The following is a 13,402-nucleotide window of genomic DNA, read 5'->3' as shown; positions in this document are numbered from 1 at the left end:
GAATCCGGCTTCCTGTAGATAGCCCCTCATTCATCACCTGCTCTGAATAGCAGGCAACGTTGGAAGATAGGGCCATGGATAGAGTAGGCACCGGGCACTGAGGCTGTTGATCTCAGCTTCTCTGGCAGGCCAGGTAGGGTGCCGTCATTCACAATGTGCAGAGGATTAGCTTCAAGGCAGGGAGGCAAATGGGCCCCAGGCCCCTGCTGTCCTTTCAAGGCTTCGACTGGGCCCGCACGGTGGGATGGTGTGGGGGTCACTTGTCCCCCCGCCATGGGTGGTGGGAACAGAACAGAGCCTGGGAAAGGCTTGGGGGCTTGGGGCTGGGAGCTTCACTGCCAAGGCTCACCTCTCAGCAGGTGACTTCGCTTACAGCCGAGCTAGAATACAGACTTGCTTCAGCTCAGGATGATTAAAGCTTTGAAAAATTAGTGCTGTGCGTTCCCATTCTAAATGTTGTGTTTTCTGTTTACTGTATTACTGTGTTGATTTCAGTGAAACTGATTGGTTCATATTGATCCTTTCTATACTGCCTCAGATATTAGCTCATTAGCAGCATAAACCCCAACGATTGTAGCCTGGTAATTGCTGCTCAACTTTAATCGTATTAATTCTGCGGTCGTGTAAACTGATATAAATGGATTTGAAATGAATCCATTGCCATTAAAAGCTGTATCAAGAGTATTTTAGCATCTTCTTGGTTGTTCTCAAAGTTGCGGTCTTCGAGTTCCCCTCCAGTTTTTTCTGATTTGGGTATATAATGATCATCATAGTCATTGCCTAAGCCGATTTTCACATGCTGTCAGGCGCATAGCATGGGGCATTGGGTAGTTACCACAGCCAGATGGCTAACCCACACCAGCTTACATGCATAGCCCAAACTAGCTGCTCTTTTATATGCCGATCTCAGAATGGGGCGAGGGGGACAGATTTAAGGAGAAAGAGGAATGGGGACATGGAGGGCCGGTCTGTACAATTGGAAGAAGTGGTGGGAGGGCGGAGGAGCAAACCAGATGTAAACACATCACATCATGTCATCCTGCGCCGATGAGAGGAAGCGGATAAACTTTTCCCACCTTCATAACAATTTCGCCAAATTGTTTGGGCACATGGCTGCTCTCTGGATGGAGGAAACGGGTAGACGGAATAGGACGGTTAAAGGATGGATGGACAAGTTGTCATGACGACAGGGTTGCTCTGAATGTGTGTTGGCTGATGAAGTCTCTCTTTGCCTGCTTGTCCAATCAGATGGCTGAGCAGCGCATGCAGCACGAGCAGGAGAGGACGCGGCTACAGCAGCAGCACGGCGCAGAAAAGGACAGCCTTGTCCAGGAGCACCAGCGGGAGGTGAGCAGCCTGGAGAGACAGGCCAGGGCCGCCCTGCAACAGCACCAGCAACACACCCAGGAGTGGAGGAAGCGCGATGGCCAGGTAGGGGGTCTCTACTGATCCACGTTCGCACACATGCTGGGGCATCGCTCTCCTGTGGACAACCATTTTGTATTTTGGCCATTGACGTGTTCCTGGGGTTTCAAAGGCACAGTGGGTCGAGATACTTTTTTTTTTTTTACTTGAAGCCAGACAGATATTAACATTGGGTGTGAATAATTTTAGAGCTTACCGTATATCCGAAGCGCCCACATAAAAGATTTCAGATTTTGAATACAATTAAAATAAATTTTAAAATAATTAGCATCGTGAGGAAAAAGTGAAACAACAGCATATACAAAACTAAAGAAAATCGCTCTGTCCTAACTTCTAGCTTATTTTGATTATTTTAAAAGATGTTTTTTAATAGAAGGGTTTTGTAATAAAACTGTGAAGACCTACAACCCTGAAACCATAGGTAGCTACAAGGGGAAAAAATCAGTCCCGCTGTGTGTAGCTTTTATTCCACAGCTCTAGTTTGAATTATTGTTTCATGTTCCGCTGTACAGTTCTGGACAACCTGTCAAGTACCCAACACAAGCACTGAAGTGTATTTTAGAATGGGATTATCGTCACCCCACAGGAAGCTATCTCGGGGCCGGAATATGGCGTTTATTCTGTTTTTTTTACAGTGCATAGTGCTCAGTAAGTGTCTGACATTAGGGTTTAAATTAATGGTTATGCCTGATAATGAGAGACTGTTCTTTTGCCATTGAGCTAAAGCAGCAGGTACTCGTCTTGTGCCCCTTGCACTCCGTCTTCACCTCTCTCCAGCCTGGGTTAGGTTGGAGCTCTGTGGGAAGCCGTTTGGCAAACCACCCCCTAACTGGGGATGTGTTTGGGCTACCAGATGAAATAAATATTGTCAGCATGCAGTGAAATGTATTTATTGTCTATTAGCTGGCGATAGCGACTCATTCTGATACAGTATGTTGTCCTTACACCAAAATTCATCACAGTTGGCGTTATTGATTTGATTGAATAGCGAATAAAGCATGTTTAGGCTAATTTCACATTTACTGAGACAAAAATAAGTGTTAATACTTATAATTATATATATAATAGTTTAGTTTTTTTGTTTGTTTTTTTTATGAGTTGCTTCAACTAATTTGGAAAATGCCCTCCTGTTGCTTGCTCTAATGTTTGAGTGTTTTGTCATTTGTTTACTGCAGTGATGTATGGAGACAGTTATTTTACAGACCACTAGTGAAGTAATGTTTACGTCTGTATCCTCTAGCCTGAGTTCCTAGAAAGCTACAAACTGTGTAATATTAGGGGTGGAAAAAAAAACTTTGTTTTTTCCTGGAGTGTGATTTGGTTGTCTAGAAAAGCCGTCACCACAGGACATTTGTGCTAATAACGCGCCGCCCTACTCATGTCAAAATAACTTGACAAATCTCGGAATCTCAGGGGGTGACAGAAAACACACTTCCCCAGCCCTCATTTCACATTCTCAGTTCCTGTTTGCTCATGCAGCATTTTAAGTAGAGATCACACGCCTGTGTAATGTCAGATGTTAAAGCAGCAAGAATCAGGATTGACACTTAGGCCTCGGAAAAATGGAGACGAGGATTGGTGGGATATCTGGAACTTGTGGGGATGTGAGCTGGGTTGAGGATAGTTGTACGTTCCTTTATACAAAATATGAAGGCAGCAGGTGGATATTTTTCTGTGGACACCACTATGTATTAAACACGTTTGTGTCACAATTCTGTCACACTTTAGAGCGACAAAACGGTTGTAAATTAAAAAATGAAGAATTTGAGAATAATATATTTTCTCGGCTTATCAGACTTCACCGCATGGGTCATATAGATAAACCCAAATACCTGTTTTTGTTTATTTTAGTATTATTAAAACAGTTGGATGGATTGTTGCAGCTAGAACATTGGCTCAGGATATAGCTAATGTCAATCACACACTCTCAGGATGAGTAATACCCACTCATCTCACTGATGTGGTTGGGACACTAATAAATAACATTCCCTATTCTTGGCTTGTTCCTGCCAATGAGTCACTAATGGTGGAAGGAGGGATGAGCTAAAAAACTCACACGCTGTCCTCATGGTTGTCATCCAAAAAACTGGCTTTAACTGCTGTGTGGGCTGCTTTTTATTATAGTCACCATGATCACCCATCAGCTGTGTGTACATTACATACGCTGTGTTAAGGATGAGTACACATCAGTTAAATTAAATATTTAGATTTGTTTCGTACCTTAAAGCCCAGTTTTGCATGAGAACTTTTTTTCTAGCAGCTTGGCAAATTTATGACTTATGTGCATCTATACCAACAGATTTCTACTGGCTTCTATGTGACTGGAAAAAACCATGAATGGTGTTCTGTGTTAAATTGTATGAGTGGAAGCGCGTTGATATGGTTACCATGTGTAGAAAATAGTTCCCAGAAATGTCATGTCTGTGGATTTTCTCCTGCAACCGAGTCATGATTTCTGGAAAAAATGCTGCCTAATTTTAAAATATGAATACGAGTTGTCCCTTTAACTTGTCCCAGGGCTGATCTGCAGCCTTTTGGACTCAAAGGTTGCTGTTGTCTCAGTGGAATAACATTAAAAAAAAAGAATACCAATAACTTAAGGGAAAGCTTTCGGTAGGTGTGCCGTCACAGTTTTGTCTTATTCTGTTAGCTGATCAATGCCCCCCAGAGGACGTTAGTTTCAGGGATCCATCAGGTGCGCGCTGTAACATGTCCAAATCCAGGTATCATGGCCTTTTCTTACTACACTTATGGAGACTTCTATGTACAATGTATGCACCGCCACCATCTTATTCACTTATAGTTGCTTAAAAAAAGAAAAAATCAAAGCTATTCTCCACATTTTTCTACATTCCAGAGAACAATTGCCTCATCTTCCAAAACAGCCTTTTTAGCGTAGAATACAAAGATTCATTGTATTTTATGTCAAAACAATTTAATATACTTTTGTGCACGCGCTATTGTTCCTAAGAAAATCAAATCTCTGTCTGAGCTTTTTGAATTGTTAAACACTAGTAAGAGTTTGGCTTCAAAAACTAGGCCCAGCATTATAAATTAATTTGAAGCCTTGTTTTTGCAAACATCAGAATTTGTTTGTTCTATGCAAAACCCATCATTCTTTTTTTTTCCTCCACTACCAGCTCCTCCTCAAAACTCATTTTATGGGTATTATTTTCCTGAATAATTATGTCTTTTTTCTAAAGGAACGTACACACCATCTGGACTTCAAACAGCATTAGAAAGAGCGGGAGTCTTGTGAGGTCTTTCTTCTGGGCTGTGATGGACTAAATAATGATGCTGTCAATTTTTCAAAGCGTTTCCATCCCGAGCACGTGATTAAAATGAGTCAAATGACAGACTCCCAGTCAAAGCTGAGATAAAGACAACAAGGCAGACAGCTAGACCACGGCGCATGTTGATTGTCTCCGAGCTTGTGTGTTGTCATTTACCAAATGATTGGTCCCAGAGTATTGTCAAATGAATCTTGTTTTGTCTCTCAGTGATTTCAGTAGCAAATTAGTATCCCACTGAGCTGGCTTGTCATTGTGTTTGTGGTTATTTAAATGTTTTCGTCACATCTTTCCATGTATGCCCGAGTATTTATGTTAGAACTCAGCTGATTTTTTTTTTTATTACTTTTTTTCCCCCCATCTGGGAACTATTGATCATGGCTGAAGTCATCAGTGAATGCTGATGCTCTGTGATGTGTTGAGTGTTACATCACGCTCCTTTTCAAACCATGAAACCACTTACTATGTGCATAAATCACATCTTGGATTTTAGCCAGAAGCTGACTGACAACAGCAATTCATTCATTATGACACTCTTACCTACATTTTCTGTGCTTAGTTCAAATGTTACACATTAATACATATTAGATTCGAGAATAATATAAAGATATAATACACTGAATATTCTTAAAATAGTATACTGTAGGTTCAAGCATGAACATATGTAATAAGTACGCATCAATCCAACCTTTTTCTTGATCCGCCTTATCCTACAGAGGAATGCAGGGGGCGCTGGAGCCTATCCCAGATGTCAGTGAGTAAAAGGCACGGTACAAACTAGACAGGTCACCACTTTATACCCGGGCTGGAACAAGTAATGCTAGTAATAATCTTGACAAACTGCAGATTTATATGGCAAATGTGCATATGTTATATAGTACAATACTTTATTACAGAACTGTATTTGACTATATACCGGACAGTGTATAGCAGTGAGGCAGAGACTGTATTAAAAATTGCAGTTCACCCTGCAGCCTCTAGGGGCTGGCTCCAAAAGTGAGTCGAGCTCCATTGACTCATGACGTTGATTTTACAGCAGAAATAAACTTGTTTTCCTCTATTATTCACTCATTTTTTTGGACATTTTATCCATATTTATATATGGATTTTTAAATATATACTGTTTATGGCTGTAGACCTTCACACACAGCTGGCCTTCAGAGCCAGTGGTTTAGGTTTTTTAGGAGCGTGCACATTTAGTGTCGTTGCAGCAAGTGACTGGCTTTTTTGAGACACTACTTGCAATTGCTGCATGCAAGAGATCTTTGAGGACTAATCTTTCAGGAAGCTACGAATGTCCTCACTGATCACTTTGATACTGTTGGCCATTAAGACCTGATTGTTTTTATTGCACTGTCCCAAGATTATATATTTTCATATAATTCATATATTTTTTGCTGCTAGTTCTTTTTTAAACATCACTTCCTCTAGAAGCCATAAGACTTGCGACCTATCATCTCTTGACTGGCATTTTCTCACTATTGAACACACATACTGGTAGTCAGACGTTTCCCTTACTATCTTCTGTTGTTCAGACCGTCTTTTGTCATCTAAGCTGACACAGTTTGACCCTACACTTCATTTGACACTCTTCTATTGTTACCAAGGGCTTTTTTTCCACAAAGCTCCACATCAGCATGCTAACATGTGCCCTGTTGGATCATCCGTGCTCACTCACCCCTCCAAAGGAAACATGCTCTTTTGGCCTCCTACGTTTCTGAAGTGTCACTGCCAATGCCACTGTTCTGGAAGATTATAGCCTAACTTATTAAAAGATTTTTGGAAGACAGATCATCCACATTTGTTAAAGAGAGAATTATACATTAAAGCCTCTCAAGGGCTCAGATCTAATAGCTGCTTGCCCTTGAAGGCCCAAGTGAACCCATGAAATTGGTAATGTTAAGAGACAAGGGAGAAGAATACACATAGAGAGGATTGCATGTGTTTATTTTTTACCTCGCATTCCCTCTGCATGCCATTGTATGTGGGTGACAGCATGTGTGACTGTGTGTGCATGTATGTGTGCGTGCATGTGGATCAGTGTGTGTGCGTGTGCCAGTGTAGGAGGGAGCCTAACACAGAGCCACAGCATCTGCCTGTTTTTGTCACACTCCTTTGAAGTCTCTTTGATTCTCCCCAGTGCCCGCTAAAAAAGACTTCAGACACTTTCTGTCTGATTGCCTTAACATGGCGTTGTCCTGGGATGCCCAGGCTTTTGAGGAGAGGGAGGGGGGGCCAGGAAGCAGAGCACACAGCACAAAACAAAGTCAGAAAAAAAAACAAGAGAACCAAAAAGAGTAATGAGGATGTGCAATAGCAGGGGAATGTGTGCAATACAGGTAGAGAAGTGTGAAACACTGCAATGCATCTTTGAGCTTACCTACACTTCACTTTTGCTTTTTGCCTGTAATTTGTTCAAAAATTATCCCTGTGTCATATCTTAAGCACCTCAACTGATGGAGGTTTCACAGAGCAGTAGGCTTCTCCTTTTAAAATCTCCAGATGCAGTCCCATTGCACATGTCAAGCCAGGCTATTTCTGGTGTTTCACAGGGTCCATAGGGTTGTACTTATTAGCATTCCTACTATGTAATGTTAATTCTCACTGGCAGTATTATTAAAGGGCTCCTCTGAGCAAAGTCAAGGCTGAGCAGTTTAAAAAGAGAGAGGTCAAGAGAGGGGTCATCCCATTGCTGCAGCTCAAATCCACCCTGAGCAAAAAACAGAGATATTTAAGTGTGTTTGTGATGCCACAGAAAATCTGAGGAATTCCTTCAAGCAAAGATACTATACATGATGATGACAGCTTTCCTCATTCATCAAGAATTTTACAGTACAGTATAAATACCACTTACCTAAATCCACTGTACTTCTCTGTATCCCTGTCCAGACCATTTCAGATTTGGAAGCCCAAGTGTCGAGTCTCCGTGAAGAACTCCAGCAGGCCCGCGTCCAGCATAAGCAACAGATGGCATTGCTCCAGGAGGAGGAAAAACAAAGGGCGATCCTGGACAAGGCATCCCTGGACCGGCTTCGCTCCGACATGGAACAAATTTGCAGCGACCTCGAGAGAAGCCACCAGCAGGAGAAGGATGTTATTCGTGAGAAGGTGAATTCTAACACCTTTTTTTAGCTTCCCTTTCGTCCCTCCCATCTTCAGGTGTCATGTTATTTGACAGAGGGCAGCGTGGTTAGTGTTTTCTGTACTTGTTGACACTGAGAAAGGATGGATGTAAGTGTGCACTTACATCCATGTGTATGCACATACACACGCAGGAAATGAAGCACAGGTGTTGAGGAATACGCATTCATTATGCAGCACAGAGTAGCGCAGTTGTACAGATCAGTACATGTTAATGTTTGCACATCCCACCAGCTGTAGCTGTACTTGTGGGTATGTCTGCTCACTTACTCTCTCTCCTGCTCACCTTCATGGGGAAGCACACAGGGGTTTGATCCTTACTCTAATCTCCTTTTAATCTGATTGAGCACCTGGGATACTTTTCTGTAAATCGGGGCACCGATGTGTTTTGCAGTGAGACGCGCACATTTTTCACATGTGGCACAGCAACATTAACTTCACTAGTTGCTTAAATATTATGCCTGGCATTGAGACAGGATCAATCAGGAAGGCAAATTACATTGTCAAGGCAACGCTAAATGCAAGTTTTAAAACAGAAAACAGCTATACTTATGTACTTGTTTTGGGTAACTTACTTGTTATCACGGCATATACTGTTTTGAAATGTACGTATGGGATTAGACTAAAGGGTCAGTCATAGAGGGGAAACCACAGCATTTCAGTGGAACCTTTGCTTCTTGCTATCTTGGCAAACCAGGAAGTACTTCAATAACATCTTCAGAGGTTCTGTATCTCTCTTTCTCGCTTGCTTTCTTTCTGTGTCATATTCACCCCTCTCGCCACCTTAGAAACTGTACACACGGCTGGGAAATCGTCCATAATCTTGTGCTGGTCTGGCAGGAAGCTGACCTAAGGTGGTGTTGATCAGAACCTAATCCCTCAGCAGGACCCATCAAAGAGAGCATTTTTCATTAGACACCATCTCGCACCAGCTGCACAGCATTAGCCCCGGAATGCAGGGACCTCCAAAGCACCCAGGCGGCCATTTTGGCTCCATATGGCACACAGAAGTAGGGGGCACTGAAGTGAGAGAGTTCCGAGTGTGCTTATTACAGGGTTGTCCTCATTTGAAGAAATCACGCTATTTACTCTCAGTCTCTTTTTTCACTTTCAGATATATGAAAGCTGTTTTGCAGCTAAAGATTATTTTATCTTTTGGGCACACTTTAATTCCTCGCTCTCTCTTTTGAGTCTTTTTTTTTTTTTGCAGGGAGGTAAAAATGACCCTCAGTTGTCAGGCAATCTGGAGTGGATTCAGAGCAGTGAAGCTGAATGTTGAACTGATAACACTATCAGCAATGGGCTAGTTTTATAAAAGAGATTAATGATTTCTCCATCCTTTTTTGGCTCAAAAGTTGCCACTTATAAAAAAAACACACACACAGACACACACACCAAAGGTTGAGCATCTTACTTTCCCTCCATTTCTGTACTTTCTAATCTGTCTCCAAGTTTGACTTCAGTGGGCAGGGAAAACTTTCACGTCTTCTCTGCGCCCAGTTTTTTTTTTCACATGGGATTGAAGTCAGCCAGTCGTCAGATCCATATTGACTCGTTCGCCCTGTTTTGTAAGCTGAAAATTTCTCATTCTTTTGATGCAGACAAAAATGCTGTCCTCTGCAGTCCACCATACTCTTGGAAGTAGTAGTCTGAGCAGGCCAGCTTTTTCCTTTTTTTCCACACATCTCCCAGATCCTGGAAAAAAGGCCAGAGAAATCCATTAAATCCATGAATGGATTCTCATCAAAGACGTGTGCGTTTAAGGCAGAGACAGAGGGGGAGAGAGAGGATGGGTGGATGTTTTGGTGAATGTTTTGGGAATAGACAGTCGACTCTTATACAAAACGACTCTTACAAAATAATGAGAACCAGAAAATCAGATCAAGTCAGAAGATCAGATGTTAAGATAGTTTCATACATTTGATCTGGAGCAACAAAAAAAAAGAAAGTAGAGGAGGGGAAAGCGATGGAGGCAGCAGGAAGAGGTGTGAGGGGATGTGTTAGTTTGGTTGCTATTGAAGTTTATCTTTGTTGGTGTGTGTGTGTGGGGGGGGGGGGGTGAGAGTGAATACACACAAACCTCTCTCAATCACCATTCTGCACTGAGGAGTCTGTGAAGCTGCCTCTGTGCCTGATAGAGACGCCTCATCTCTGGGCTACACTGAGCACGAATCCTGCTTCTCACCCACACCACCTCCTTATCTAACTTTCTTATTCTACTCCACACCTCCATCTCTCTCTCTCTCTCTCTCTCTCTCTCTCTCTCTGTCTTTCCCCATATCCTCACCCCTGCCTTCAAGTTGTGGCAAAGCTCGGAACATCAGGGCTTTCTATAAAGAGTTGGCCTTAGCCAGAAATCTGGGCAAGGCAGTGTGGAAGCGCACATGCTCACTAGCATATTAAACACGGACCATATTTCCAAGAATTGCTTAATAGGCAGCACTTATATGAATTTAAAGTTTGTTTTGTAGATAAAAAAGGCCTTTATGTTGCCCCTCTTCATCTCACACATCACTATCATATTCACTCCCTGCTTGTCAATACTGGAGATCTGAGATAGCGCAAACACAAAAGATTAGGAGGCCTCAGGTGTGATAGGAAATGAATAATGTCTGGAACCTTGAATTCATATTTACTCTTAGTCTGGACAGAGCAGCTCTTTGAACTGCTAGAGGAGATTAGATGTGCAAATATAGTCAGATATGTTTGTGTGAGAGTGCATACCAGAAAGAGCACGTACTTCTATGTGCTTGTTAAGTTTGCCCATAACTTTTGTGTGTATAAACATCACCATGCATGTACATAAACAAACAAAACACACACACACACACACACACCGAGGGAGGACGGTGTCTGTAACGCTCTATGATGCTTCCTCAGGCAAGTAGTAGAAAAGGAATGTGGGTGTGTATTTGTAGTACTTCCGTGTGTATGTACATGCCTACGTTCACTTCAGATCAAAGGAGCAGGGCATTTCATCAAAAACTAACCAAGTGTGACAAAATCACCTGGAGGCAAACGTCTACCAATGAGAAAGCAGCTTTTTGGCATGCAAGTAGCCAATCGCTGCTCCGCGTGTCACAGCACCACTGTCCCTCTGGCCATGCCCCATGTGACTTCCATGACATGAAAGGCGCTACAGAGCTTACCGGTACTCTCCCTCCTCGTCTGACACACACACACACACACACACACACACACACAGGTGGAGCTATGGTATGAAGGCCTCTGTTTTGCAATTAGTGTCTTTTTGTTCTCAGGTATTTCTCTTTGCTTCAAGGAAGGGGTGTGCGTGCTAAAAACTTTCTAGCTCTGTCTATAAAAGTTAAGGTGCATCAGACAGCATATAAATTGAAAACTAAGTGCATGTCTTGTATTTAGATCTTAGGGGAGTTACACTGGTATGGATTGCAGTCTCAAGGGTTCATTTGTAAGCGAAATTTTGTCACAAATCTGACCAGAATTCAGCTTCTCAGATCAGAGTTAAGAGTAGAAGGTTTGCCTCATTTCAGAGAAAAGACTTAAGACACTAAAATTTGCATTTAAATATAAGATTTCTTATTTTAAGTTCAGAATTCAAACTTTTTCCAACACGTGTAAGGTAAAAGTCAGACCTGACATATTTTTTTTTTTTTACACTGACACTAATCCTCCTCTCTCCTCTGTAACATTTTCTGAATCTGTACGCTCGCAAAAAGCTACTGGCACATTCATTCACCTTTTTATGAAACAGTTAACATCCATTTCAATCAATTCATACTGGCTGTGATCCCGACCCCTTGAGACATTCAGTTTTAGCCACAGCAAGCTTACTGTTCTCTCCCTCAGCCAGAAGATGGTGGTGCGCTGTTGTTGTCATTGTTGTCATAGCATAGTCTTGTTCTTCTCCTTTTCCTCCTGTCACTGCTGACTTATTAGGTTGGTCCTCTGCCATTTTGGAAATACACCAAATCATATTATGTAGTCGGTTATGGATTAGGCGACAAGGAGGAAAAAAAAAAAAAAAAAAAAACACCAGCAGGGAGATGATCAAAGAGGGCCCACGTTCACCTCACAATGACAGACTAACTGGGAGACAAAGAGATCAAGGGGAGCAAGGAATCAGATTTTAAGGAGGAAAGAGGCGAAGTTTAGAATGTGTGGTGCAGTGAGTGTTCAGATTATTGGATCAGTCTGTTTGACTTTGGATTTGTCTGCTGTTGGTATGTGTTTACATCAGAGCTGCTGTGCACTAAATATTATGTTTGTGTATAAACCTATGTTGTGTGTTTGTCAGCGTGTACGCATGCCCAGACCTATGTGAGCTCCTCGTTTCCTCAGTGCACCATCAGGCCCGGCGGCAGAGAGAGAGAGAGAGAGAGTGAGTCACCCAGCAGATGAAAGAGTCAAAGTAAAGGCTCTGCCGTCCCAAAAAAACATCACACAGCTCCCTTGCTCACTTTTTGAAGTCATCCAAGAGGAGGGAGGGAAGCGACACACTTTCTCAATCGCATTAAAACATGGCGTCAGGCAGCTCCCATCTTGTTGCACGCTATAGATTACAGTTTGGTTTAAAGTAGAGTTTTAAGTGGGACACCATCGTATTGAGCTCTGTTTTTTTTTTGGGTTAAGTTCCTAATTCAACTCAAATCATCGTGCATCTGAGCATCAGGAGCATTGCCCATCAAAGCAAGGACAAATAGACAGGAAGTGAGGTCTACCCAGACAGGAAACTGTAGACACAGGGTCAGTCAGCTCAGTGACTAATTAAAACATGATCTTTTTCAGCAAGACTGTCAATGTCATAGCTTCATTTAGTCTGTGGTTTTTAACACCTTTCCACCTGCTTAAGCAATCTCTGCTCAGCAGCTCCATCGATTAAGCATTCAAAGCCTCAAACACACTCTCTTGCATGGCCTCATAATGTAGGCTCCATGTTAAGCCCATTCAAACTGATGTTAATGGATGTAATTGGTTTTCTGATATCGAGAACTGGCTGGTTGGGTGAATAATCGCTGTACGCTGTGTGTGTGTCTGTGTATTTGATGTGTGTTTATCTGTGTATCCCTGCCTGTGTGTGCCCGTGTTGCATTATTTCTGTACTGTGTGTGATGCAGCACTGACAGTGAGCAGCGGGGATGAAGAGAATCACTACTGACAGGCAGTGATGGCAAACTGTGAAATGGAAATAAAGCCTCTTGTCATTACAGCAGCAGTTCTCTCTCTCTCTCTCTCTCTCTCTCTCTCTCGCACACAGATACACAGGCGGGCACAGCAAGACAGCAATGATTACAGACAAACGAGCAAATAACATCTCCCAGCTCTCCCTCGTTGGCGGATTGAACTCAAATTGTTATGAGAGACATGCATGGCGAACAGAAAATCATTTTGAATGCTTACAAATACGACTGCCACTAAAACTGAAAGCTTTGTGAAGCAATGGTTCTCTTTCAAATCAGTTTTTCTTTTTCTTTTTTTTCTTTTTAAATGAACCCCATAATTCAGCTGTCTGGTGTGCATCATACAGCATGTTGTGTGCGGGGTGCACCTTCCAGCAACCATTAAAA

The 13,402-nt window shown here is 42.3% G+C and overlaps 1 protein-coding gene across 5 annotated transcripts in view; it reads left to right on the top strand.

Annotated features, from left to right (window-relative positions):
• The window catches only part of cep112 (centrosomal protein 112), a 74,135-nt gene that overhangs the window by 36,086 nt on the left and 24,647 nt on the right, over positions 1-13,402 (top strand). For all 5 annotated transcript variants that reach the window (XM_028411730.1, XM_028411734.1, XM_028411732.1 and 2 more), the window contains 2 exons: positions 1,249-1,431; positions 7,605-7,823. In XM_028411730.1, the coding sequence (XP_028267531.1) occupies positions 1,249-1,431; positions 7,605-7,823 (402 nt within the window). The remainder of the gene's footprint in view (positions 1-1,248; positions 1,432-7,604; positions 7,824-13,402) is intronic.

The sequence above is a fragment of the Parambassis ranga genome, chromosome 8 (genome assembly GCF_900634625.1).
Source record: "Parambassis ranga chromosome 8, fParRan2.1, whole genome shotgun sequence".
In the NCBI taxonomy this organism is placed as follows: Eukaryota; Metazoa; Chordata; class Actinopteri; family Ambassidae; genus Parambassis; species Parambassis ranga.
Note: the sequence above shows the minus strand (reverse complement) of the source record. Positions and strands in the feature narration are given on the sequence as shown.